We start from the raw sequence: 27,344 nt of genomic DNA on the forward strand, positions 1-27,344 counted from the left end.
CCGGGGAGGCGGTGGCGGGGGCCGCTCTCTCCTCCCAGGACCGAGGGCCGCTCCCTCGGCGCCTCCCGCCTTCGCCTGTGGAGGGGCACTACAAGCGGGGAGGAAAAGGTTCCTCGCGGCCGCTGGCATGTGGGGGTAAACTGAGGCATGTGGCGAGACACCCCGCAGCCAGGTGTAGGGCGCGGGGCCCCACCTTCGAAGGCGGAGGAGGGGCCGCAGGCGGTGACGCGCCGAGGGCGGCCAGCGGGCGAGCGGGAGGGCGAGCGGGCGGGCGGAAGGAGGCGTCGGCGGCGGCGGCAGGTGCGGCCGCGGGAGGGTGGGAGGGAGGAGGGAGGGAGGGGGGCGGGAGGAGGGGGAGGGGAGGGCGAGGCAGGGGCACCTCCCCCTTTACAACGCACCCCCTCCCGGGTTCTCGGGCCGCCTCCTCGTCGGCTCTTCCCGGCTCGCCCCCTCGCCCAGCTGCCCCAGGCCCGGGCCCGGCCAGGGATACCCCAGGCCGCGGCTCTGGGGCCGCGCCCCCACGCCCGCCGCCCCGCGCAGCCGGGCGGAGGCGGCGCCGTCGGAGGAGGAGGAGCAGGGCACTGCGGCTGGCCCCGGATCGGGTGCCAGAGCGGCAGCGGATTCGGCAGCAGCGGCGACCCGGGCCGATGCAGCGAGACGCACCGCCCCGAGCCCCAGCTCCGGCGCCCCGGCTCTCCGCGCCCCCGATCGGGGCCGCCGCCAGTAGTGGTGGCGGCGGAGGCGGGGGCGGCGGCGGCGGCGGCGGCGGCGGAGGCGCCTCTGCAGCTCCGGCTCCTCCTGGCCTCCCGGGAACTACAAGTCCCAGGGGGCCTGGCGGCGGGCGGCGGACGGAAGAGGCGGGGTCGGCACCGCGAGGCCGGAAGTGGCCGTGGAGGCGGAAGTGGCGCGGCCGCGGAGGGGCTTGGAGCGCGGCGGCTGGGCCCGGCGCGGGAGCGGGAGCAGCGGCGGCGGCGGCTGGCGGTGGCGGCGGCGCTCTGGAGGCGGCCATGGCAAAACAATACGATTCAGTGGAGTGCCCTTTCTGTGATGAGGTCACCAAATATGAGAAGCTTGCTAAGATCGGCCAGGGCACTTTCGGGTAAGGCTGGGCCCCGAGGGACGGGGAGCACTGGGCCTGCACCCGTCAGAGCCGAGGTCAGGACGCTCGGGGCCGGGCCCGAGGTGGTCGGGAAGCCACTGAGCCCCAGACTTTTCTCTGCTCTCGCTAGGCCGTGCCTCGGCTCTCCTGGGTCTCACGGAGCCGGCTGGCGGGGAGGAGCCTGAGGCCCCTGATAGGAGGCGGGGAGGGGTTGCAGAGAGGAGTCTGTGAGGGGAGCGGTCTCCGAGAGACGCATGGGTGAGAAGAGACTTCGGGAAAGAAGTAGCGGCTCGGAGAGGGGCCGCATATGTGGTGGGGTAGACGAGTGCCCTGGGGATCCGGCCAGCCTCGCCCTGGAATCCCTGCCTAACTGCCCTTTTCCTCTGGGGGGGAGGGGCGGGCCCTGCGGAAACGGCTTGATGAGTCTTCTTGGGGGTCCCTCTCCGCCCGCAGGGAGGTGTTTAAGGCAAAGCACCGCAAGACGGGCAAAAAGGTGGCTCTGAAGAAGGTGCTGATGGAGAACGAGAAGGAGGGGGTGAGTACGGGGTGGGTGGAAGGCCTTCCAGCTGCCTCGGGTACGGGCTTGGGTTTCCGTCCTGCCTCTTTTAGGACCGTCACGTTGAAATTAAATGTATGTGTGGTAGTTCGGGAATTCCCGTATTTCCGGGAATTTGACTTCCAAATTAAGTATTTTAATTTAATTATTTTAAAGCATTTGAGAACTTCGTTCTTGGGTAAATATGGCTGGGACCAGGAGGGGGAGCTCAAGCTTGCACTTGATTCCTGAGGTTAAGAAGCCTTTAAATACTTTACTTAGTTTAAGTTTGTTTAATATAAAAAAGTTACAGGCAATACTTTTAAAAAGTTGACTAGTGCTCAGTGGGAACGGAGCAGTCCCCTCCCCATCCCACCTTCTCTTAGCTCTAGTCCAGCTTTCCAGAAGCCTGCTTCCTAGCAAGAAAATTTCTTAATAGTTATTTTTGTTGTTTTTGTTACCAGCCAGCAAGTTAAGCACAAGTGTAGAGCTGAAGTTTAAAGGCTGAAGAAACTATGGAGCATATAGTGACTAGTAGTAAAGTTTTGTGTTAAGTATCACTGTTTCAGTTGATTGTCTCAAACCAACTCCTTGAAGGGTAGCCACTTTACAGATAGTGCATCTGAGACAGTTTATTTCAGAACCCGTGGTCTTACTCTGTCCCCCCAGCTGTGCCGCTTGGTTGTGGACCCTGTAGCCAGCTCCTTGGTCTGCAGTGCGTTCACTCACTTTTGATTCCCACCTGTCTTTTCTCTCACCCAGTTCCCCATTACTGCCTTGCGGGAAATCAAGATTCTCCAGCTTCTAAAACACGAGAATGTGGTCAACTTGATTGAGATTTGCCGAACTAAAGGTAAGTTGTTTGGGTTTTGTCTCCATTTTAAAGAGAGAAGATGAGGCTTATAGCCTCAGGCTTCATTTGCGAAGTTGGAACTGGACACACTTAAATTGACTCTTAACCTAGACATACTAGCTGTTCCAGCTTTCCCTGGTCCTTTCATTGTAGCCGGTGCTTCCTCAGGGCCTGTCATAGCACCTGGCCCAGAGGAGGCACTCAGGAAATACTTTACCAGTGAAGGAATTTAGCAACCGCCTATCTGTGTATCTGTGTGTGACAGGGGCGATTGGTTGTGGGAGAATAAATTGCACACGCGATTTTTGACTGACTTTTTCTTGCCACACTTACTCTCATTCTTTTTGCCTCAGCTTCCCCCTATAACCGCTGCAAAGGCAGTATATACCTGGTGTTTGACTTCTGCGAGCATGACCTTGCTGGGCTGCTGAGCAACGTCTTAGTCAAGTTCACGTTGTCTGAGATCAAGAAGGTCATGCAGATGTTGCTCAATGGCCTCTACTACATCCACAGGAATAAGGTGGGCGCCAGAGTTGGGCGCCTAGGTTTAGACCGGCCTTTGTTCCCACTGCTTGGTGGGTGTGGCTGAAGGACCCTCGGGAACCTGACTGAGTCCTCATTCTTGCACTTCCTGCAGATTCTGCACAGGGACATGAAGGCGGCTAATGTGCTCATCACCCGAGATGGGGTTCTGAAGCTGGCGGACTTTGGGCTGGCCCGGGCCTTTAGCTTGGCCAAGAACAGCCAGCCCAACCGCTATACCAACCGTGTGGTGACACTCTGGTACCGGCCCCCGGAGCTGTTGCTTGGTGAGGACTCCTGAGCGGGCAGAGGGGGGGCAAGGGCTGGTCACTTATCTGGCCTCAGCCCTCCACTGCCAGGGCTTCTTGAGCCACCGGCCCCAGGGTGTTGTGTCTCAGAAGGCCCATGGGCTCAAGGGGCCCTCGTGGTGCGCTCTTCTTCCCAGGGGAGCGGGACTACGGCCCCCCCATTGACCTGTGGGGTGCTGGGTGCATCATGGCAGAGATGTGGACCCGCAGCCCTATCATGCAGGGCAACACGGAGCAGCACCAGCTTGCCCTCATCAGCCAGCTCTGTGGCTCCATCACTCCTGAGGTGTGTGGCCAGGCTGGGCCCCTGGGCCCCACAGGAGACAGAGATCCCGAAGTCTTCCTGTCAGGGGAGGAGGGGGGAATGGAATAGAAGGAAAGCTCCTCTTTGAACAGGTGGCTGGTGAAGGGACAAGACCTACTCTTTAGAGCCACATGGGTCATGGTCGTGTTCTCAGCCTCACCAGCAGTTGGTTCTGTGGCCTTGGGCAAGGCATTTGAACGCCTCACCTCAAAGCTGAATTTCTTTTCTGTGCAATAACTATGCCTACATCAGGCTTAGCACACATACTCCATGTGATTTGTACAGAAGGGCCTGGCACTTGGTGTATGCCAGATATGTTTTCACTGCTGCTTTCATCTTGCCAAGGGTCAAGTTCCCCTTCGGGGGTGGTCTGGGAATACCTGAATGGAGAAATTTTAGTCCATTAAGGTGTTTGACCAATGGACAGGCCATGTACCCCTTGAACTAACTCCATCCTCTTTCCATGCCTCTGTCCAGGTGTGGCCAAATGTGGACAAGTATGAGCTGTTTGAGAAACTGGACCTGGTCAAGGGCCAGAAGCGGAAGGTGAAGGACAGGCTGAAGGCCTATGTGCGTGACCCCTATGCGCTGGACCTCATTGACAAGTTGCTGGTGCTGGATCCGGCACAGCGCATTGACAGCGATGACGCCCTCAACCATGACTTCTTTTGGTGTGACCCCATGCCCTCAGACCTCAAGGGCATGCTGTCCACCCACCTGACGTCCATGTTCGAGTACCTGGCGCCGCCACGCCGGAAGGGCAGCCAGATTACTCAGCAGTCCACCAACCAGAGCCGCAATCCTGCCACTACCAACCAGACAGAGTTTGAGCGTGTCTTTTGAGGGCTGGCCACTGTCACTTTTCATTAGGGTGGTGGTTTTATTGTCCCTTCTGCTATGTGGTTTGCATCGTAGAGATAATGAGGCATTTGGGTTATTTCTCTAGTACATATTTTATTTAGTCCTCATCCTGGGCCCTGGGAGCACCAGCTGAGCAGACTGGAGTAAAGCCTTGGCTGGAAGTCCAGGAGGGCACCGGGACCGCCTCACTTTGTTCCCTGGCTCTTGGAACGATGCCCAGAGGACGTCCATGAACTGTCAGACAGGCATAGGCTGGGAGGAGAGGCACACCCGGGACTTCCATAGAGTTCCCAGCATGATGGGAGGAGGGGACAGGTCCCTCACCCATCCCCCCGGTCCTGTTGGGAGGAGAAGCTTAACGGGGGGAAGGGAACCAGTCTCCGGAGTGGGTTGGTCTTGGCCTAACCCTCAGAAGCACTGGGGCTGGCAAAAACTCTTTGGTTTCTTCAATAGGAGAATTTTTATTGTGTTCCTTTTGTCCGGTTATTTGGAGGCGTTCCTGGACGCAGTTTGGTCAGTTACAATTAAAGTTGACTTTTTTTTTAAGTAAGTGGCTCTGCTGTGTTCTGTGTTCAGACCCCCTGCTCTTCACCTGTGTCCAAGAGGTTGGGCCTGACCTTGAGATTTGATCTGTCAAGTCTTAACTCTGCTTCATTGTAATTTGTGTCCCTGGACACAACTGCAGAGAACTTTTTGTCTTCTCGAGTACCTTCCAGAACACTTGCCATGATAAGATGCTCCCTCGCTCCTTCCCATTTGCTGTCAGAGGAAGAGGGAAGGTGGATGAAGAAAGGCTGTCCGCTACCTGGAGAGAGTCTGCTGTGAGCTGCACCTGCCAGTGACCCAGGGGGGCATAGTCTGCTATGGGTAACAGGCACGTTTCAACTTGACTCATAAGCACAGGGGACTACAGAATGCTCTTAATCAGTGAATGATGGCAATTAGATCAGTGACTTGCAAGAAACCAGTGTTGGAGTAGAAGGCAGCCTGGGGCAGGCGAGTGGGGTAATGACTGGAGGAGCTGAGGGACTTACAGGGGGTCGGAGAGAAGAGGGCAGTAGCTTGGATTAGGGTGGGGAGGGGCAGGAAGACAGGAGGGTGAGTGTGGGGGTTGGATCATGAGGGCTCAGCTGGGACCCTTGGAGGAGCAGTGCATTCCAGGGGGTACATTTCCAGCAAGTTGGGGACAAACGCATTCGAGGCACATTATATCTTTGTCGGGGGAGGCCTCTTGAGGGCCTTGAAGAAAGGTCAATAAAACCCTTACAGAACTGTCTTGTAGAAACTGACCCAGATCACAGCTTCACGATATACCAGTGAAAGTAAAAATATTGTTGACTAGTGTATTTGTTTCTCAGGGCTGCCATGAAAATCACACAAACTGGGTGGCTTGAACATGGAATTCATTCTCTCAGCTGGGCCTGGAAGTCTGACACTCAGGTTGGTAGGGTAGGTTCCTCCTGAGGGCTCCGAGGGGGCCTGCCCCGGTCTCACCTGGCTTCTGGGGATGGCTGGCAATCCTCAGCGTTTTTGGCTTGGAGAGGCATCAGTGGCTCCGATCTCTGCCTCCGTCTTCGTGTGATTTTCTTCTATGAGCTGGTGTTTGTCTCACGAGGACAACACATTGGATTTCAGATCCAGCTGGATCCAGTTTGACCTCATCTTTACCAAGTACATTTACAAAGACATTTTCAAATAAAAGTCACCTTATGAGTTTCCTGGTGGACACGGATTTTGGGAGGACACTATTTTCAGTACAGCTAGTGATCAAGTCCAAATTAAAACAACACCAAGGTGTCCTCATGGCTGTCAAGTCAACAGGTTTCTGATGACAGGTAACTAACTGATGGAGGAAAACTCCCAGGGCCGGCCTAATCATTCAAGGTGTGGATCTTTCTCCAAAGGATAAAAAGCTCTAAAAGCCTCATGTTCTTTGAGCCAGCAATTCCCACTTACAGAAATTCCTCATGAGCAATTGTACAGTGATTCCTCGCTACAACTGATAGTTTTCATCCCTTTGTTCAAACATACCTACTTGGCCAGATGTTTCTAGACTAAATGCGGGTACAAAGCAGTGGCCACCCTACCTCTGTGGAACTCACGTTCTAGTAGTTCAAACTAGTCTGATGGGATAAGTTCTGTGGAAGAGAACGAAGTGGAATATGAGGGGAAAAGAGTGGGGGTCGGTTGAGGGGGTCAGGGTGACATTGGAGCCGAAATCCCAAGAGAAATGGGTATGGGTGGAGGGTGGGTGCACATGCCTTGGCCCCAAGACTAGGATGCCTTCAGAGAGCTTTGTGCAGAGCAGGGACACAGTCTGATGTTTTTAAAGGTCACAGTGACTATGTTGAGAAAAATGAAGACAAAGCTGGAAGCAGGGACTCTAGGTAGGGATGCTGTAATAATCCCACCATGAAAGGATGGTGGCCTGGGCCAAGCTGATGCTGCAGATGGTGGGGAGTGCTTGGACTTACGGTTTTGAGGGCAAATCTGATGGGATTTGCTTTCATGCTGGACATGAATGAATGAAAGCAAAGTCGAGTCCAGGCTTTGCTGGCGGGAGGACAGCCGTCGCCAAGATCAAGAAGGCTGCAGCAGGCCAGGACGGAGCTCAGGGCTTTCAGCAGGTGTGAGGGAGATGACAGACAGCCTCCCAGGTTGAGTTGGCATGTGTGTTAGCTGAGTTCAGGGCCCCAAAACATCTGGAGGGAGACACCTTTGGGAATTCCCAGCAAGGTGGTTTTTAAGGTGCCAGGGCAGGATGAGATCAGGTGGGAAGATAGGAGAATGGAGCATGGCTCCGGGGTGCTCCAGTGTTTACATGTCAGGGAACTGAGGGTGCCAACAGATGGAGTAAGAGGAGACCAGGGGAGAGTGGGCTCCAATAGCTAAAAGGCAGGGGTTGTTTGGGGAGGAGGAGGTGGAATGATCGCTTCGACAGTGCTGTGATGGTCCAAAAGATGGGAGTGAAGACACCGTGAGCCACGTGGTGGCTGGGGTATGTGCCTCAGATCAAAGCCCACTGACAGCAGGCCAATCACTGGAGAGTGGGAGGAAGGGAACCGAAGACCAGAAGTAGCAGCATCTACTGTAAAGGTGGACTAGGCACCAGCCAGGCTTGGAAAGCCAAAGACAGCCATGAGATCACAGAAGGACCCGGTAGTGGGGGCACATGCTGATTCTTGTTCTGGATAAGGAACAGCCACAAGCTGTAACAAAGGCCACCCCCTAACCTGTCTGCTGCCTGCAACCAGCCTGTCCCTGATGCTCGGGGGCAGCCCTGCGTGAGGAAAACGCAAACCTCCGTCAGTTTAAATTAGCTTCTCCAACCTCAGAGCTCTACGACTCACAGGTGTGGGGGGACACCTCTAACAAGCTGATGGGCAATACCACCTGCCTCTTGGGCTCCGGGCAGCACCAAGGAGGGCAGCCCCGGGACCGGATGCCAGGCAGCCATGAACATGGGTGTAGAAGTACCCACTCTGGGACAGAAAGACTCAAATACAGGCAGAAAGAGCGGCTTACAAAACATCTACTGCCTAAGCTCATTTTATAAGAAAGACAGAAGGAATCACACTGAAACCTGACCCGTGGCTATCTGGGATGGTTCTGTCCTTTATGCTTTTTTGTCTTTCCCCTCATTTCCTTAATTACTATTTTCACTCATGCAGTTAAGCCATACTTTAAAACTACCCAAGCAGACCCTAAACCCTGGAGCTGCTGGCTCCGAGCTCCCCCAGCACAGACCCAGGGAGGAGGCTGGGACTAGCCGGGCAGGTGTGGGTCTGTCCGCTTCAGCCTCAAACCCTGTTGTGACAAGGGAGTCACCCCTGTCTGTTGAGGGAGGTGTGTGGCCTGGAATAAAAGCTCCCAGAGGGCAGGGCCTCGTTGGCAGCATGTCCTTGAGGCGTGTAGAATAGTGGCTAGCACCTGCGAGTCTCAGATACTGGAGTGAGTCAGCCAATGCCAAGTGGATGATTGAAGAGCCTATGTACGCGGGAAAGGCCTTACCAGCTCGTCTAGACAGGCCCAGTGTCACCCTACAGGCTGCGGACTGGGTCTGTGTCCTGGCTCCTATTTGACCAAATGATTTAGTGAAACATAGCCCCTCCCCCCAGCAGGCTTGGCCTTCTAAGGTCAAGGGTGCCCCCGTGTCCTGCCACTCCTCTGTCCCCAGGGACTCCAGCCTAGCAGGGCCAGGGCAAACAGGCCCTGATGGTGAGGGGAGGTGGGCTTTGATAAGCCCAGCCCCAGGGTCTGGAAGTCTCCCAAGTGCACACCGCCCCCACCGCAGCACTCCACCTACCTGCTCACCTTTAACCCCTGCCTAGTTGTTATTTAACTCGTAGCAGATTCTGACTAGTCCTGCACTCTGGCAACCGCCAGAGAGGCCCCTGGCCAGATCCCAGGATGAGAGCGGGGACCTATCCGGTAAGGCCCTCCTCCCCACACGCTGCGCAGCCCAGCCCGCTGAGCGGGGAGAAGGCAAGGTCTTGGGAATCCCTCCAACTTCTCCTCCCTTCTTGGCTCAGCCAGGGCCCTGGCAGAGCGGGCTTGGCAGACGTGCCCACACCTGTGAGTCACTTTGTACCCGGCCGGGTGGGGAGTGGGAAGCCCGGGGATGAGAGGTGCCAGGTCCCTGACTGCCTCCCGGCCAGTGGTGGAAAGCAGTCATGGAGCAGCCAGGCCCAGCCAGGTGTCCTTTCTCCACAAAAACTGCCTCCTTCCAGGTAGGAGAGTTAGTGACCTTGGGCAGGTAGCCTGCTGCTTCTCTAAGCCTGGGTTTCTTTCTTTTGTGCAATGGGTGGAACTATTCCTCAGGAGTTCAAGGCCTCAGCAACGGTATAATCCCACTCTTTGCAGGTCTCAGGAGAAAACCTTGTCATCCGTGGTCTTGTTCTAAAGGTCTGGGGTAGCCGAGGACAGCCCCCACCCCACAGGTCTCAGGCTCCTCCTCTGACCCAGCTGGAGGCTCCAGAGAAGCCCCCACCCAGTGTGGTTGTGGGGATGCCCCGAGGAGGGGTCTCTAGGGCAGAGCTGGTACCAGGCATGGGAAGCGGCAGAGGCCACCTCGGGGGTCCTCCCACATGCAGGCTTATATGATCCGGAGATAACACCATCTGTAGGCTGGGTGCCCTCTGATCTTACTCAGGACTACTCGGTGAGGAAGGGGTGTTAGCTCCATTTTAATAATAATAATGTAAAATAATGGCAACATTGATAGAGTGCTTACTACCTGCTGGGTCCTGTGCCCATTGTTATCTGCATGTTATAGATCTGAAACCACTGTTATCTGCATTTTATAGATGGGGAGGGTGCGGTTAAAAGTACTTAGGGATTTAGCCCATTAAAGATGTCTAAGCTCGGCTCCCTGGCGGAGCCCTTGTTCTGTATTCTGGGCCTGGCACTCTCACCCAGCTTCACCCAGCCTTCTGAGGGGACGCGAGAGTGCCCCTGCTTTGTGATGAGGACACAGAGCTCAGGGAGGTGCGGGGACTGGCCCAGGATGGTCCTGGCCCTCCAGCCCAGCTTGGGCAGAGACTGGCTCCAGCTGGCATGGGATCCCAGGCAGGGCAGCGGGAGCCGGAGAGGAGATCTATGCTCACATCTCGACCGGCACTGGACAAGTTGCTTAGCCTCACCAGGCCCATTTCCTCCAGTGTTGGTGGGCACCACAGGACAGAGCCTCCCTCCCGCCCAGGACTATAGGCTGAAGCGCAGGCGGGCGCAGGTGCAGCAGTTTCAGCCTCCCCTGGGACAGACAGACCCTCCGAACAGATGGAACCTTCTGACCAGCAGCAGACGGGGGTGTGTGTGGGGGGGCTCCAGATGCCAGGGCTTGGGAGCAGTGGCCCCTTCAAGGCCATCTAGAACCCCTCACTTTAGAGGCCAGGGCCCTAGGGAGGTGAGGAGGCTGCCCAGGGTCACATGGTGTGGGTCCCTCTCCAGGGAGAGAGGACTGAGGGTAGCCCCCCAGGGTTGGGAATGTCCGCATTTCACAGGGCTCCTCACCAGCAGGCGGCAGGGTCCCCCTCTGAAGTGAGAGCCAGCTTGAGGCCAGAGTCCCATTGACCAGATGACCAGGTCACGTCCCTGGGCATAGGGCAGGTGGGGGCAGGGGTGGCCTGGCTGCGTTATGGACCCCTGTAAATGACTAAGCCACTTCCTATTAGGCCTTTGTTGCCTCCCCAGAGAAATGGATCCCGGAATAGAAACTTCCTTGCAGGGTGGGTGTGAGGATCAAATGAGAGGGATGCATGTAAAGGTCTCCGCACAGTCTAGAAAGAACTCACGTTAACTGCTATTTAGGAAAACCCAAGTTACAAATGAAAAAAATTGGCCAGGATTCCCAAACTTGATCAGAGGGCTAAACCAATATCCACTGCAATCAAACGGAGTTCAAGCTGAGCTGAATCCCTGCTCTGCCACTTGCTAGCTGGTGACCTTCTGCTTCTCGTTTTCCTCGCCTAGCACAGCACCTAGCAAGGCGGAGGCTCCATAAATCCTACACCACAGGGAGCAGGCACCAAAGACAGTAGTGGTTGCAGAGTGAGAGAACAAATTTAAAAAAACAAACAAAACCCCACAGTTTTTTCCTCAGATAACTGGTAAGAGAGGTGCTCTCGGGTTTGAGCAGAGAAGGCCTCGGCCAACTCAAGTACTCAGGCCCCTGGGAAAGAGGCAGGACGGAGGCCAGCCTTTCTGTGGCCCGGCCCACCCCAAAACCCCACGCCGCACAGCTAGTGCCCTGCAAGGGTGCCTCTTGGCCATGAGCAGGGACCCCAGGAAGACCCCAGGAATATCCAGGGAGCCATGCCAGGTGGCAGGACAGTTCTGGGCCCTTGCTGGGTCTCTGTGTCCCTAAATGCTGAATGGGGGAATTGGTCAAGAAGAGATTCCGAGGTGCCCACCACCCAGCATGGTGGAATTGTTCATTACTTTTCCCAATTATGCATGTTCTCAGGGGAAAAATACAAACAAGCAAAAGGAGGACAAAAGTCACCTCCAGCATCACCACCCAGTGATAATCTCAGCTACCATTTAAGGAATAACTTCCAGGCCATATTCTGAATTATAATGTTTTAATAAAAATGGGATCCTACTGTCCAGTCTGTTCCCCCAACAGGTTTGTTGCCTTAACAGTTTTCTTAAATCTAATGATTCATAACACTATTTTAAAAAATATATTTATTTTGAAATGTGAATACAATCATGTGGTTCAAAATTCCCAAGGTACAAAAGGGTGAGTGGCGACAAGAATGTGGCCTTCCAGCACGGACCTGGGGTGACTAGGGGTCGGCCCTGTGAACTTCTGGGGGAGAATGTTCCAGCCACAGGGAACCAGCAGTGCAAAGGTCCTGAGGCTCTGTCACCCATTCACTCTGTGTGACGTTTCGCTGAGGGAGTAACCACTTGTGTGTTGGTTTCCCAGCTGTATGAGGATAATCACAGTACTCCTGAAGCTGTTGTGAGGCTTTAATGAGGACTTTTTTTTTTTTTGTAGATAATTATTTTTTATTGAAGGGTAGTTGACACACAGTATTACATTACATTAGTTTCAGGTGTACAACACAGTGATTCAACATTTATATACATGATAATTCTAGATACCAGCTATCACCTTACCAAGTTGTTACCATATTAAATGAGGACTTTTAATGCCCAGTGCTCACTAGATGTGGATTTTTCTCGAAGGTGGGCATGAGCTTAATGTATCTGAGGACCAGAAGGAAGGCAAGCAGGGCTGGAGGTGATGGTAAGAAACGTAAGATCAAATGTGTGGATTTCATTCTAAGGCAGTAGGAATCCACTGGAGGGTTTTAAGTAGAAGAGAGTCAAGATCTGTTTTTTCTTTAAAAGGGTTGGAGAGGGGTCATAGGGGTCAAGAGAAGGCAGCAAGGAGGTCTCGGGCACAACAGCAAGGTGGCCTGAGCTGCAGGGAGGCCCAGAGAGAAGGTCATGGCTGCTGAGGAGTCATGGGGTAGAGTGGATGGGACTGGGGGGGAAGCCCAAGGTAAGGCCCAGCTCTGGACTCGAGCAGCTGGGTGGGTGCTGAGATGTTTCAAGCTGGGAAGACCTGGGATGCGAAGGTCTCAGAGTAGATAGTAAAAAAAAACACATGTTCTAGATGTAACCAATTTAGGATGCCTGTGGACATGCCTGGGGGAGCAGTTGGGAGGCCACCAGACACTCATGTCTGTAGCTCAGTGAAGAGCGTCATTTGAAAGTTAGGCATCATAGCAGACCCGGGTCAGTGGGAGACCACCTGGGAGAGACAGGCGTGAGCCCCGGGCCCTCCAGCGTTAAGTGCCAAGGGTGCGGGGCAGCCAGCAAGGAAGGAGGGGAACCAGGAAGGGAGGTGTCCAGGAAGGCCAGAGAACAAAGGGTTTCAGGAAGGAGGGCGTCATCAGCCATGTCACCTGCCACCCGAGATGGAGGGTGATACACAATCTCAGAGCACATGGTCTCTGAACACAGCTCTGATTGTTTCCTTGGGGTCATTTTTCAGAAGTAGAATTACAGGGTCAAAGGGAGGCCCATTTTTAAGGCCCAGCTGCCTTCCTAATGAACTAAATCCATTAATACCGTAGTAGCCAGAGTCAGGGTGAGGGATAGAAGAGGCCACCCCACTGAGGATGTGGAATTCTGCCACCCCAGTCACAGGAAAGTGTTTCCTGGTAGGTCATGGGATGTAAATAGATATTCAGAGGTGGAAAAGTCCTATGTGTACCAGAGGGTCAGAACCCCGGAGTGGCCATCAGAAAGGCACCCTCCCTTCTGGATGCTAGGCTTCTGCACAAACCTGCCAATGAGCCGGAGCCTCCACTGGTCTCCGCCGAATGCCGGGTGAGGGTGGGGAAGGGGCAGCTGGGCGCCTCTAGTCCAGGCTTCCTGGAGTTTGGTGACCTCTGGAGACTCCTCATCAAGACATCCCCCCCCACGCAGATATCCCCAGAAATTATGGGCTGGGATAGAGACCATTTCAGCGCTCACTCTACTAAGGAGGAGATGAAGCGTCAGACAGGATCAGAGAGGGGAAGCAAATTGTCCAGGGTCACACAGCACATGGGCAGCAGAGAACCAGAGTGACCAAGCAGGTGGTGGTTGATCAAGGACAGACTTTAGAGTCTGCAGATCTGGGTTTGAATCTTGGCTGTGCCACATACTGGCTGTGTCACCCTGGGTGAGTTGCTTAACATGTGCTAGCCTCCATTTCTCCACCTGTAAAATGGGGATAACCTCTTAATTCATGCAGTTTTCAAGAGCATGAAGAGGGATTACAATGCCAAGTACAGGAGGAGTGCTTAATAAACAGCTGAAATCAACCCACCCAGAAAACAAAGAAGAAAAGTACAGGGGAAAGTTGTTTCAGGCAGAGGCGCATGTTGTGGAGCAAAAGCTTGGAGGTGAGAGAGGCCAAGGCCAAGTTGGGAAGTCCTTGCCTGCTGGCAGGGACATTACCCTGCCCTGGCAGATGACATGGAAGGTGGGCAGTGGTCAGGCCTTGGTGGGCTTGTGAGCTTTGTTAATCTGAGGACATGCTGGGGCAGGAGAGGGGCAGTTAGTCAGGCAGGTCTGAATTTAGAAAGTTCAGCCTGGGACCCAGTACAGAGCCTTTGCTGACCTGCTGTGTGGCTCCAAGCTGTCTCTGTCCCTCTCTGGGCCTCAGCATCCTGTCCCTACAGCCATGAGGGTGGCTCTGGTCAGTTGTAAAGGAATACAGAGTGTGTATTCCTTTGTGAGTTTCCTTCTTTGTCACCCTCTCACCCCCAGAAAGGGCATTCCATAGGCAGAACTTTGCCATCTGTGCCAGCACCCAGCGTCCCCAGCACCCAGCCCAGGGTCTGGCACAGAGACAACTTTCTCAACAAATGAATAGTGAATGAATGAATGGATAGATGACATCTTTTCCTTTCGGGAGGGTGGAGAGTCAGACAGAATCCCTCGGCCCCTCACTCACCTCCACGCACACCGGCAGATCTGCCTCTGGTGGTGGACACTGGCCCCTTGCCAATTTCCCTGTGCTCTTCTTTTTTCTTTTCTCTTCAGACAATGGCTGTTTGTATTGTCTTTTTCTGGGGAGCAAGAATGCCTTCATGGTAGCACCAAAAGGCCAACAGTGGTTGTCCAGGTGTGCAGTGAAAGTGCTTTGGATTTTCTCCTTTACACATTTCTCTAATTCCTTTGATGAACACCTGTGACTTTTCAAAGCAAGCAATGATGCAGAGGAAGTGAGCAGACCTTAAAGGGAGAGGTGTAAACCTAAGAAAAAGTTCTCAGCCCCCTCCAAACAAAATAAAATGCAGATGATAGCTACCCTGAGAATCCATTTCCCCACCTATGTGATTAGCAAGGATCAAAACCAGCCAGTGGTCTGTGTTGGCGAGGAAATAGCTGGCTCGGGTCCTGTGGGGGTGTGGGAGAGGAAACCGGTCCTGCCCCTCCGAAGGACGATGTGGCCGCATGTATGAAGGTGTCCAATGCAAATCACCTTCAACCCAGCAATTGCACTTTTTGGAATCAATTCATCAGATACGCTCACACATGGAAGAAATAATGGGGGTAAAGTGCTACCCATTATAGCATTCCTTGTGATTGCAAAATAATGGAAACCTGAATGTCCATCAGTAGGAGACGGGCCAAATACACAGTAGCAGTTCCACATCAAGGAGTATCGTGCAGCTTAGAAACAGAAATTAGCCAATGGGGTGGCTCTTATGTACTGACACAGTCCAGAATAAGGTCCAGGATATGAGAGCATGTGGATAAAGTACAGTGCAGACTCATGTATGTGGTCTGCTACCTTGAGTAATCTCAAGTAAGAGAGAAATCTACATGTATTTGTATTTGCTTGTAAATGCATAAGATATCTCTGGAAAGATCACAAGAAACATAACTTACTACTTTTGAGAGGGGAATTAGGATGCTGGGACGCGGGGTGGGAGGGAAGCTTTTCACTATACATCTTTTTGTACCTCTGACTATTTGAATGATATGATGCATTATCCATCCATAAATTATAAGAATTTAAAACCAAAAGTAAGGAGACGTTTTAATAGGGAAGAGAAGAAACCTATTCTACTTCCACTTGCACTTAAATTTGATGCCTACAAATTTCCCAGCATCAATGGCTATGCAAATTGCCCTTGGAGACTATGTAGTAACAGAGGTCCAGGAGCATGGTGACGTCCCAAGGCCACTGGATTGCTTTGCCAAGGCCCCAGTCACTACTTAAAATTTCCTGCACAACTGGGATGATATCAGGTAGGATCCCTAGAATTTTCTTTGCCTGCCATGTCTGTATGTCTATTTTTGTTTCCAACTGGAGCTGAGGTCTGCAGCTCAATGACTGTCAGGACTTCACATCCACTCAGCTCTAGAGAAGGTCTGTGACAGGCCAGAGGGAACTGACACAAACTTCTTTGCTCAGAGCTAAGAGAAAGAAATCAGCCAAGATTCAGGAAGGTAGGCAAAGGGGGTTTTCCACCTAACACCAGAGGAGGGAATCTCCCTCCTGGGACCTTTTACCTTGGGATCTCATTTTTCGAGGAATGGCCCAGAGCTACAGTGCTCCCTGTTAAATATGAATCAACTGAGGCTACCAATAGTAGATGGAGAAAAAATACTGGCCATATAGAGGGTAGAACTGAGGAGTAATATCTGTGATACTCTAAGTGCTTTTATAATTAATAAGAAGGGATGAACAGACAGAAAAGTGAGTCAGGGATGAGTGAGGTAGTTCATTGAAGTAAATGCATAGAAAGATGCTCACCATGGCCAGGAACATGCAGAATAACAGTGAGAAGGTACACCCAGACATTGTGGGAAAGGGGTACTCTCTTCACACATAGCTGGTGGTATGCAAAAGTTAGAGAGTCTTGCATTCCTGGGAAAGGAATGCAAACCCCCCTGGACCCATCCTTTCACTCCATGCAATCTCACTTGTAGAAATAAAAGCCTCCAGTCCAGAGCAGCAAAACACTAAAGGTATTATGAATGCCCTGCATCAGGCAGGTGGGGGATGCATTACGGTATCGCCACTGCCACTGAGTTGCCAACACCAAGGGGCATGGGGGTGGTCAGGAGGGAGGCACAGAGACTAGGAAGAAGGACTCCAGGGCCAAAGGTCAAATCTTGATTTTGTGACTTGGGCATGTGCCTTTATTCCTTTGTGCCTTAGTTTCCTCACCTGTGAAACAAGGATGGTAATACTAGTATCTGTTACATAGGGTTGTGATGATTAAATGAGCAACTATGTAAAAAGTGTTCAGGACTGAACCTGGCCCAGGGAAGTACACTTAACATTTTGCTAAGTAAATGTGTTAAAGGGATCCCAATAAACTTGTCAAGAAAGAAAACTAAGATGCAGAATATATTGTTATCTGCACTGACAACGCCCTATAGGTGTCTAGGGGTATCTGTAATTTCATGAGCATAGCAAACTGAGACACATACTTGGCTGTCAATAGAGATCATCAACGGAGGAAGTGGGAGGAGATAAGCAAAAAAACATTTGAAGCTCCTTTACAATAATTTTTTATGCAGTTATTAAATTGTGTACATCTATATATAGAGGAAAAGTTTCAATGATTAAAAAACAAGAAGGAAACCAAGAGAGGAAAGGACCTCTGTCTCCCATGGGGCAGGGGTGGGCCTGCTCAGCAGTAATGGGAAGAGCTTAAGCCCAGCCAGTGATGGAATCTTCCCAGCACTTCATTTGTTTATTGCGAAATCAAACTGATTTTCATAAAATGTTTTGATAAATATATAAATATTTCTGATAAATGTTTTCCACCATGCCTGTAGGAAAGAGGGAGGTAGGTACTGAAATCCTATCAGCTGTTTGAAGGGTTGTCTTTTCTCTGTGGGAACTTCCCTAGAGGGTAGTTTGGGGCACCTCCCTCCCTTCCGCCAAACCCATACGCACACCTTTTGGACCTCAGCTACAAAAGAGGAATTTCTGTGCAACCTTTTCCATGCTAGCAGCTGGGGCCGAGAAGGTCATAGCCAGGGTAAGTTGTGAGAACTCTGGGACAAACGGGAGTCCTCCTGACCCACAGGTGGGACAGATTACTGCCCCCTCCTCAGGGGGCTCTACAACCCATTCTCCCCACAGCGCATCTTCCAAAGTGCAAACCTGATTTTATCCTGCCTCCTTAAAACCATTTTATTGTCATCCAAATTTAATCCAATTTCTTCTCAGGCCACAAGGTGCTGCTGGACCCGGCATCCTGGCACTCCAGGGCAACCATGCCCACCTAGGTGGCGGTGCGGGTTCCCTGGGGTGCCCAGTTCTCCCTCTCTCTCTTCGGTCTTTTGCCTTTCACACATCATTCCCTTCCTTTGCATGAAAACCTCTCCCCCCGACGCCACTTCTACCCTTCCCCAGGCCTCAGCCTGGATGTGGCTTCTTCCAGGAAGCTTTCTCAGGCTTCCCAGAGCTGATTCGGGGTCCAAGCAGCCTAGGTGCCTGGATTTTGGTGTACTGCTCCTCAGTCGGGCTGTCAGATTCGAGGGCAGAGGCCACATCCCAGCAGCCTGCGGTCTCTGCGTTGAGTCGGGACATTTCAGGGCCGGGATTCCATGGTCCTCCGCCAGCTCTGTCTACGCTGGCTTAAAGCTGGTTCCGGCAACAGAGGCTGAGGGCTGCTGACTGGGACTGGCTGTTTCTGTGGGTGCGGCTGGGTCTTCGGGAGGAGGAAGACGCCCCCAGGAGTGTGCCCCTCACAAACATGGGCGAAGCCCTCCGGCCTGCCCCTCACAAGGATGGCATTCGGCGGATCCTTATTGGTTCCAAGGGCTCCTTGGGCGGCGCTGATTGGCGGAGGGCGGAGGCGAGGCGGGGCGGGGCTTCTCCGTCCCAGTCCTGGCCCTCTCCCCTGCGCTGTGACTATGTCGCAGGCACGGCGCCACTTGCGCGCCGCTCTCTTCCTAGCCGCAGCTTCTCAGCGCGGTGCAACGACCGGGACCGCAGCGCGGCGAGGGTTGGCCGCGTGGCCCGCGCCTCAGGAGCCCGGCATGGAGTACCAGGTAGCCGGTGGGCCAGCGGGCGGTTGTGCAATGACACGTGGGCCAGTTCCAAGCCACGCAGCATCCGGGCTCCGCCGGCGGAGGGAAGAACCGGGAGTCTGAGACTAGGGGACTCGGGGGCGGGGACATTCTGGAGTCCGGGGGTGGGGACAGGGACCAGGAAGTTGGGCTCGGGCCGCTGGATCTGGGAATTTTGAGTTTGAAGTGCCCCGCATTATAGAGTGGGAAGGATAGCCCGGTGACAGAACCAAGAGGTCCAGTGGCTCAGCTGCGGTTCTGGAGTTCCAGTGACTCCGGAGTCGGGACCAGCTGTTGAGGGTTGGGGGTGGGAGGGGAAAGGGGTTCAGTTCAGACTTGAGACATCCTGGAGTATATAGGCGGGGGTTTGGGGTCCCCAGGATTCGGGAGGTGGGAATCTGAGTGCTTGGAGGTGGGCAGGAGGGACGCAGGGTTAGGGTAGAGACAGGAATCCGGAAAACAGAATTTCCTCCAGGCTCTGCACAGGGGCCGATTGCCAGAGACCAGAAACTGATGCCAGCTAGGCAGGTGGCACCAGTTTAATAGGTTGGGGCCTCCATCCAGCCATTCATGTCTTGGGGGTGGGGGAAACGTCACCTCCAGTGTGTACGCCCCTGAGGCTGTACCTGCCTGCTTTTCTTGGCCACCCCGGCACATCCTTCCCTTTGAGCCTCCTCTTCCTCATCTGGTTGTTCCAAGCAGCTCTTCTCTGGGTCAGAATGGAACCCCAATCCTCGGGGTTGGGCATGGAAGCCTCCAGGGATTCCTAGTTCTAATTCCTCCAATTCTAATACCCCAGCCTTCTGTGGTTCTGGCCCCACGCCAGTAGGGACCAAATGTAGTGGTCCCTGGAGGGAATAAGGGCAAAGGCCACAAACCGGCAGGGAGGGTAGTGCCGTTAGTCTTGCTCTCTGCTTTGCCTGGCACACCCTGGGTGGGGCTTAACTGCCCCAGGCTCCCATCTCTGTTAGAGCCGGAAAGATGCTACTTCTCTCTCAACCCAGTGCCTAACCTCTAGGCTGGGGCACCAGGATGCCAAGAAGGCGAGGTGCCCCAGCCTGGCCACTGGTGCGCTGGAGGCTTCTGTCCTTATGGGCCCCAAGTGAGCATTAACCAGCTGCTACCTGGGGACTGTGATTGCCAGGATGCTGTGCGGACACTCAACACCCTGCAGACCAATGCCGGCTACCTGGAGCAGGTGAAGCGCCAGCGAGGTGACCCCCAGACCCAGCTGGAAGCCATGAAGCTGTACTTGGCACGGAGTGGGCTGCAGGTAGGGTGGCCAGGGCCTGTGACCACCCACCACAGCCTGAGTCCTGTGGCTGAAGTGGGGGCTTTGTCTGTCTGTCTTAGGTGGAGGACTTGGACAGGCTGAACATCATTCATGTCACTGGGACCAAGGGGAAGGTGAGGGACAGGACCCAGGAGTCGGGTGTCCACTTGGGGTGGGCGGTGGGGCCTGCCCAGACAAGAACTTTCCTTTCTAGGGCTCCACCTGTGCCTTCACTGAGTGTATCCTCCGAAGCTATGGCCTGAAGACGGGATTCTTTAGGTACCGAGGTGCAGAGGAATGTGGTGTCTGCTAGCTCTGGGGAGCTGTGGAACGAGCAAGCACCTCAGGGCCAGGGCCACCCCCAGGAGCTCAGCAGCATGACTCTCTGCCTAGTGTTTATTCATTCAACAAACATTCAATAGCACTTACCATACTGGCCCAAGTTTCCAGCATGCTTTAATTTTCATAATAAAAAACAGTGTGGGAGGGGATAGCAGCTTGAATGTAAACTAAATAGCTGGAGTAGTCAAATGTCTCTTTATTAACTTAAATTCAATATACAAGACGTCTTTGTGGTAAGGAGCAGAAAACCTGCCTTGTTAGGCCTTAAAGGGTCGGAGTAGTTTAGGAGGTCCATGTTGAGGCCTTCAGCTCTGCCAGCCTCGGCTGTGGCTTTGCCCTGCAGGTAGTGTCCCCTCTTGGTTGCACTCAGGCATCCACCCTCATACCTGAGGATGGGGTGGTGGATAGATATGGGTCCCTCCTCCCTAGACTGTACGTGCCTCTCCTTAGCTGGTCACTGGTAAAGAGTGGGATACCGTGATAATAATTGCTCAGAATTTGCTCCTTGGGATCGGGTCACTTAAGATTTTGTCTCCTTTTCTCTTACCAGTTCCATCAAGTGACCTCTGTAAAGCTGAAACCAGCTGCCTGAGGTCATTGTAGGCCAACAAGTTTTCCCTAAACAGTTGTGTTCAAAATAAAGAAATGGAGAAAAGTACTTAATATGAGAGGGCCTTTAAGGATTCATATATAATCTGACACTCTTCTATAATAATATTTTGGGTAAAACCACCTTTGATTTGGGCCCAGGTGACCTTGTGGATATGGCAGATGGGGCCTTGCCCTTGAGGGCTGGAGGACAGACATTATGGGGGTAGATGTTGGCAGAGCGACTGATGGGTGTGCGATGGGTAAAGCGTGGGAGGGGGAGCTGTTGGAGCCCAGAGAACATGTCTGACCAGCCTGGCTGGGAGGGGTCCTTTCTCCCCCTTCCTAGAGGAGGGGCCGTCTCAGCTGAGACCTGGGGAGTGAGGTAAAGAGGGGGGGATGGGCAGGTGCAAAGGCCTGGAGCTAGGAAGGGGGTGGGGAGGGGCCAGAGGAACTAAAGTTGTCCAGAGGGCTTGGGGCACAGGGGACTAACCAGGGACACGGGAGAGGTGAGGTACAGAGGCCAGTGGCATCAGCCCTGTCAGGGCCTGGAAGGCCAGGATGAGGAGCTGGGCCACAGAAGGGTTTTCAGCAGGGCAGTGACATGGTCAGATTTGTGTTTCTGCAAGACAGGTCTGACTGCAGGCCAGGAGAAGGCCAGGGGGTGGGCAGGGGGGAGAGTCCCAGTGACCCCGGGTCTCCCGGCAGCTCTCCCCACCTGGTGCAGGTGCGTGAGCGGATCCGCATCAACGGGCAGCCCATAAGCCCCGAGCTCTTCACCAAGCACTTCTGGCGCCTCTACCACCGGCTGGAGGAGACCAAGGTGCCCATGCAGGAGAGCTGGTGGGTGGGCACGAGAGGGGGCACTGAGGTGGGTGGCTAGACCCAGAGGGTGCGCAGCACCCCAGGATCCCATCTCCCCAGAGCAGAGGCTGTAGGGGCCCTGGGCCCTGACACGTTCCTGTCCACAGGACGGCAGCAACTGTGTCTCCATGCCTGCCTACTTCCGCTTCCTCACGCTCATGGCCTTCCACGTCTTCCTCCAGGAGAAGGTGAGTGCCCACTCCCCAGAACCCTGTGCCTGAGGCCTTGGTTAGGGGCATCTCAGAAGGCTGGGGGCTGCCATGTGGCACCTGGGTGCCCCTGAGCCCGCTGACATGCCCTCTGGTCCTCTGCAGGTGGACCTGGCAGTGATGGAAGTGGGCATTGGCGGAGCTTACGACTGCACCAATATCATCAGGTGAGGGCACTGGCAGGAGAGGACGGTGGCCAGGAGCCCAGACTCCAGGGTGGGGCTGTCACGGCCTTTTGTCTAACACAGGAAGCCTGTGGTGTGTGGGGTCTCCTCTCTTGGCATCGACCACACAAGCCTTCTGGGGGACACAGTGGAGAAGATCGCATGGCAGAAAGGGGGCATTTTCAAGGTGACCAGGCATTCCCAGGGAGGGAAGAAGGTCCTACGATGGCCTGGCCCTCAAGGCTCAGGGAAGTGGGCTAGGGCGGGGTCCTTTGTATCCTGACTGGGGATGAGTTCTCGGGCCTCAGTGGCCTTTGGGTTCTTGTCTCAGCTCTGTCTCTGACTGCAGCACGTTAAGCCCCCTCTCTATCCTTGGTCTCTTCCCATCGAGGGCTTCCCTAGGTCCTATGGGGGAAGGCTGAGGTGCCCAGACCCAGGGTGTGGGTGCCAAAGACGGGAGGTGGAGGACCCTCAGCAACCCGTCTCCCTCCCCTCTGCAGCGTGGCGTCCCCGCCTTCACCGTTGTCCAGCCTGATGGTTCCCTGGCAGTGCTGCGGGACCGTGCCCAGCAGATCTCAGTGAGTCTGATTGGAGGTGCTGGGTGGGGGGACAGCTGACTGCAGAGGCACTTTATTCTTTCGAGCCTCAATTTGCTAACCTGTGCAGTGAGGGTCAGCTGCTCCACCAGCTGGAGCACATCTTGGTTCTAGGAGCAGGGCATGGTGGGTTCTGGTTGGTGGGGAAAATGGTAGGGCTGACAGCCTCCTGGGACAGACAGCCTCCAGGCCAAGGTGGTGGTAGCACCTCCACTGAGCAGCTGCTGCCCGCGTCCCCTGCAGTGTCCTCTCTACCTGTGCCCACCACTGGAAGCCCTGGAGGAAGGGGGGCCACCACTGATCCTGGGCCTGGAGGGAGAGCACCAGCGGTCTAACGCCGCCTTGGCCTCGCAGCTGGCTCGCTGCTGGCTGCAGCAAAAGGCTCACCAGGGTAAGTGGGCAGGTGAGGGGCAGGGGACATACGGAGCCTGCCTGTGAGGATCCTGAGCACACCGAGGCCCACACCGCCCTCCCTCCTGTCCCTACTCACCCAGGCATTGGGGAGCTGAAGGCATCCAGGCCAAGCCTCCTGTGGCAGCTGCCCCTGGCACCTGTGTTCCAGCTCACGGCCCACATGCAGCACGGTGAGTTGGACCTTCCCACCCAGCCAGGCCCCTTCAGATGTTTCTTCCGGTTTCCTGTTTCAGAGATGGAGGCAATTTGAGATGGTGCCCAAGAGAAGGGACTCTGAAGCCAGTGAGCTTCATGAACTCTTCTCTAAGCGTCAGTTTCCCTACCTGCCAAATGAGATGATAAGACCTGCTGTGAGGTGGCATCACTGAGGGACTGAGCCCAGAGCCTGGTGGGTTTGGAATAAAGTGCCCAGCCAGTGGCAGCCACTGTTACTGTCATCCTTAGCATCATTATCATAAGACCATTAGGTTCTGGAAAATGGTGATATGGTCTGGCTTCTTGCTTCCCCCAAAGCTTTCAGCACACAGTAGGTGCTCATAGCTGTCAAAGCCCTTTAGCGAATGTGCCCAGCGTGGGCCAGGCCCTGTGTCAGTGCCATGACACAGTCCTGGAGCCAGGTAGATCTGCTCACATCCTAGCCCCAGGTCTCACCTGCTCTGTCACCTAATCTGTAGGAGCTCAGGGCTCGCTTTTAACATGGGACTTACATATGAGAGCAGCCCGCTGTTGAGGCTGCGAGGAAGATTCCACCAGATGAGGCAGCTTAGGAACCGAGCCCAGTGACTGCTGTAGGGGCTCCTTTGCTGATCAGCTCCCCAGTGCGCGCAGAGGGTCAGCCTTCCAGCAGCGGGGGCGCGGGGGACCGGTTGTCCTTGCGAGTTGAGGACAGGGTGGGAGAGGATGTGGGAGGGCTATTTGGCGGTGGCCACTGGACAACTGCCCATTCCCCCAGGGCTTCGGAACACAGAGTGGCTGGGCCGGACGCAGGTGCTGCGACGCGGACCCCTCACCTGGTACCTGGACGGCGCGCACACCGCCAGCAGCGTGCAGGCCTGCGTGCGTTGGTTCCGCCAGGCTCTCCGTCGCGAGAGGCGGGGCGGGTGAGCTCCCGGCAGGGGCGAGGCCGAGGGAAATCGGACCTGGGGTAAAGTGGGCGGGGCGGGGCCCGCGGGGAGGGGCAGGGCGTCAAGGAGGGGTGGGCAGCACTGGGCCAGAGGGGAGAGGGGAAGTCTCTGGGAAGGGTGGGGCGGAACACGCGGAGAACGGGTGAGACCCAGATCTGCCCTCCCTCCTCTGCTCTCAGCCTGCCTGAGGTGCGTGTCTTGCTCTTCAACTCCACCGGGGACCGGGATCCCGCGGCCCTGCTGAAGCTGCTGCAGGTGGGCGGGGCGGGGCGGGGCGGGGCGGGGCTGCAGGCGGCACAGCCATGGTGCTGGCTGTGTGACCCCCAGCGGTGCCTTCATCCCTGAGCCTGTTTCCTCAACTGCAGAATGGGGCTGATTCCCGGGTCCTCTGAATTGTGCTGAGGATTCGGTGTGAAAGCATCGGGCACATGGGAAAGTCTAGTCACAGGTCACTGCCCGCACCTACCGTGCTCAGACTCAAGCCACGGGGGGGGAGACCGGGTAGTGGTGTAAGGTCCGGGCTCTGGGCTCATTTGTCATGCCTCCTCAGCCACCACATGACCCTGAACAAAAGGTGGCATTTCATGGAGCCACAGTTTGCCTCTCCATGAAACGGGGCACTTCTAAGCGTACCTGCTTCTTAAGCTTGGTTTAAGGAGTCTTGGGCTATAAAGCATGTAGGGGCCCATCTCCACTCAGGGAAATTGCTGACCAAGCCGGAGTGGCTCCTGGGGATCATTCCTGGTTCTTCATCTCCAGAACCTCTCTCCTTTGTGCAGACGGAGCCTTCTCCCCAGCCTGAATTTGGGGCCAGCTAGTGGCTGGACGACCTTAAGCAAGTGCCCCACCCCCAAGCCTCTGTTTCCCCATCTGTACAGTGGGCCACACTGCCCCAGCCACAGGCCAGGCAGGTTATATTGAGGTAGCTGGGGGCTTGAAGTGCTGTGGCTGGGTCTGTGGTGCCGTGGGGGCATCTCCAGAGATGGGAGTGTATAGGTGGGCCCAGGGGGTGCTGTGTGGAAGCCAGGGTAGGGGTCTTCCTCTCAGGGCTCTGACACCAAGCTGTTCCCTGCGGCCTTCTAGCCCTGTCAGTTTGACTACGCCGTCTTCTGCCCAAACCTAACAGAGCTGTCATCAATCAGCAATGCAGGTGAGCAGTGACGGGCATGGTCCCTGGGGGCGGGCAGGGGGCGGAGGGCCCCCCGGAGGTGGACTGCTCTGTTAGTGACAGCGGGGGCTTCTGAACTGGGGGTCTGGGTTAGGAGTTCGGTTGTGTTATTGTGTAAAAAATACCCTTTGGTACATTTTGAATTTTGCATTTGACTGCAATACTAAAAAGAATTGTTAGGGAAAACCTTTTTCAGAATGCAGGTTTCAACCCATTAATGGTTCTTGAAATCAACTTAGTGGGTCTCAGCCAGCATTTTTACTTTTAAATGAAATAGAATAGAAAATATCTGTGTGCCATGCACAAAGTAAGGGTAGGTATTTTTATGAAGATTCTGTTCTAGGCATTTTTACACACATTTTACCATTGTAGTATTTTTTACTGTGGGTCATATTCAGAACACTTTGAAATAGTGTTAAAAAATACAGATTCCCAGGCCCCACATCAGATTGGGGAGAGTCCAGGAAATTGTATTTCTAGAAATACCATGCCCACGTGGTGACAGACCCTGTCGATTTTACAGGTGAAGGCAATGAGGCTGGGTGGGGAGATGTGCTCAGTGGGCAAAAGCCCGGCTGTCGATGAAGCTAAACTGCCTGGCTCCATTTCTCCCCACTTGTGATAGTAGGCAAGTCACTGAACCTTTCTGAGCCTCAGTTTCCTCGTAGTGTCCTCTCTGAGGACTGATGATGCCTGTAAGGGGTCTGGCATTAAGCAGGTGTTCAGAGCATGCCTGTCTCTCCCCAGCCCCCCAACACTCATCCCCCCTTGTTGATGTGCCTGCTCCTGTGCCCTGTAGACCAGCAGAACTTCACAGTGACGCTGGACCAGGTGCTACTCCGCTGCCTTGAACACCATCAACACTGGAGCCTCCTGGATGAGGAGCAGGCCAGCCCGAACGTCTGGAACACCCCCAACGGAGAGCCTGGTGACCCCGCCTCCCTGCTGCTGGCACCCCATCCACCGCACACCTACAGCCCCAGCTCCCTTGTCTTCGGCTGCATCTCCCACGCCTTGCAGTGGATCAGCCAAGGCCGGGACCCTGTCTTTCAGTCACCTGGTCCCCCGCAGGACGTCCTCGCCCACCCTGTGGCCGGCAGTGGGGGCAGTGGGGCCAGTGCGCTCCACGAGGCTGCTGCCATCCACGTGCTGGTCACGGGCAGCCTGCACCTGGTGGGCGGTGTCCTGAAGCTGCTGGAGCCCTCCCTGTCCCAGTAACCACGGCAGTGGGGTGGGAGGTGGGGACCACCCACCCCCGCCCTACGGTGTCTTTCCAAGAACTGCTCTATTTGGTGCCTTTTGTTTTTGGCTTTCCTGATTCTGTCAAGACTGGCCCAGAGACCTGGGCTCTGGGCAGTGAAATAGAGGGCTAGGGGTGGGAGGCTGAGATTGGACATGCCCAGCCTCTGAGCCTAGGGTGCCTTTGGCCTCTCTTTCCTCCCAGCTGATACAGCCAGGGGGTTTCCCAGTTCTCCCACTATTGTATAATGGGCCTGAGCTCCAGCCTGTCTCTCCTCCCACACTGCCTGCTGCCTTGCTCAGGCCCAGCTTACTGTGTGAGCTGCCTGGCAGGCCTAGGGTCCTGCTGGATCTTGGTAGATAGGTTCCCTCCTCCCACTGGCCTTCTGGGAAAGAGATGGCCCCTGTCTGAGGCCCCTTGGGGACAGGGAGGCTGGGGCGAATTAAAGCCTTTAACTTTTTAAAAAAAGAAATGACAAAGCATTTGATTGACTCTTGACCTCTTGCTCCCTCAACAGACAATAGGGGGATGAGGGTTGCTGCTGGTACAGAAATGATGGAGCAGGAGCCTGGGCCATATGTCCTGGAACAAGTCCCTCCCTCCCCCCGGAGCCTCAGGTGGCCTGTCTGTAAAATGAGAAGACTAGACGGATGTCTGCTGACCCTACACCAGGCACTGTTTTGCATACCTCCTCAAAGAGCCTTTGTGATTGAGAATTCTCATACCCATTTTACAGATGAGGGAACTGTGGCTGGCTTAAAGAAGCCATGTGGCCTGCTGTGGTCACACAGCCAACACCTGGCAGGTCAGGGATTTGAACCCAGAGCTTCA

General features: G+C 54.7%; 2 protein-coding genes across 7 annotated transcripts; both read left to right on the forward strand.

Annotated features, from left to right (window-relative positions):
- Positions 1–397: 397 nt before the first annotated feature.
- CDK9 (cyclin dependent kinase 9) lies at positions 398–5,034 on the forward strand. The gene is made up of 7 exons (XM_036913847.2): positions 398–1,099; positions 1,553–1,634; positions 2,397–2,487; positions 2,841–3,007; positions 3,125–3,296; positions 3,455–3,603; positions 4,099–5,034. The coding sequence occupies exons 1-7, from the start codon at positions 648–650 to the stop codon at positions 4,462–4,464; spliced, it is 1,479 nt and encodes a 492-aa protein (XP_036769742.1). The 5' UTR covers positions 398–647; the 3' UTR covers positions 4,465–5,034.
- A 4,062-nt stretch (positions 5,035–9,096) lies between these two features.
- FPGS (folylpolyglutamate synthase) lies at positions 9,097–26,992 on the forward strand. 6 transcript variants are annotated; one of them, XM_036913845.2, is made up of 15 exons: positions 9,097–9,212; positions 19,676–19,804; positions 19,885–19,938; positions 20,019–20,083; positions 21,368–21,557; positions 21,706–21,786; positions 21,913–21,974; positions 22,056–22,158; positions 22,472–22,549; positions 22,811–22,958; positions 23,062–23,151; positions 23,934–24,081; positions 24,285–24,360; positions 25,189–25,255; positions 26,073–26,992. In XM_036913845.2, the coding sequence occupies exons 1-15, from the start codon at positions 9,156–9,158 to the stop codon at positions 26,489–26,491; spliced, it is 1,767 nt and encodes a 588-aa protein (XP_036769740.1). In that variant the 5' UTR covers positions 9,097–9,155; the 3' UTR covers positions 26,492–26,992. The 6 variants fall into 6 exon arrangements, with proteins under 6 accessions (XP_036769740.1, XP_057355046.1, XP_036769736.1 ...); XM_057499063.1 differs by lacking the exons at positions 9,097–9,212; positions 26,073–26,992 and adding exons at positions 17,105–18,513; positions 25,797–26,066; XM_036913840.2 differs by lacking the exon at positions 9,097–9,212 and adding an exon at positions 17,146–18,513.
- Positions 26,993–27,344: the final 352 nt, after the last annotated feature.

Source organism: Manis pentadactyla, chromosome 3 (genome assembly GCF_030020395.1).
Source record: "Manis pentadactyla isolate mManPen7 chromosome 3, mManPen7.hap1, whole genome shotgun sequence".
Taxonomy (NCBI): domain Eukaryota; kingdom Metazoa; phylum Chordata; class Mammalia; order Pholidota; family Manidae; genus Manis; species Manis pentadactyla.

Bases quoted from the DNA above. Each gene is read 5' to 3' on its own strand.
- CDK9 (XM_036913847.2), top strand. From the start codon at position 648: ATGCAGCGAGACGCACCGCCCCGAGCCCCAGCTCCGGCGCCCCGGCTC. The intron at 1,100-1,552 runs GTAAGGCTGGGC...CTCCGCCCGCAG, and splicing joins ATCGGCCAGGGCACTTTCGG to GGAGGTGTTTAAGGCAAAGC. The intron at 2,488-2,840 runs GTAAGTTGTTTG...TTTTTGCCTCAG, and splicing joins TGAGATTTGCCGAACTAAAG to CTTCCCCCTATAACCGCTGC.
- FPGS (XM_036913840.2), top strand. From the start codon at position 18,250: ATGGCATTCGGCGGATCCTTATTGGTTCCAAGGGCTCCTTGGGCGGCG. The intron at 18,514-19,675 runs GTAGCCGGTGGG...TGTGATTGCCAG, and splicing joins AGCCCGGCATGGAGTACCAG to GATGCTGTGCGGACACTCAA. The intron at 22,959-23,061 runs GTAAGTGGGCAG...CTACTCACCCAG, and splicing joins GCAGCAAAAGGCTCACCAGG to GCATTGGGGAGCTGAAGGCA.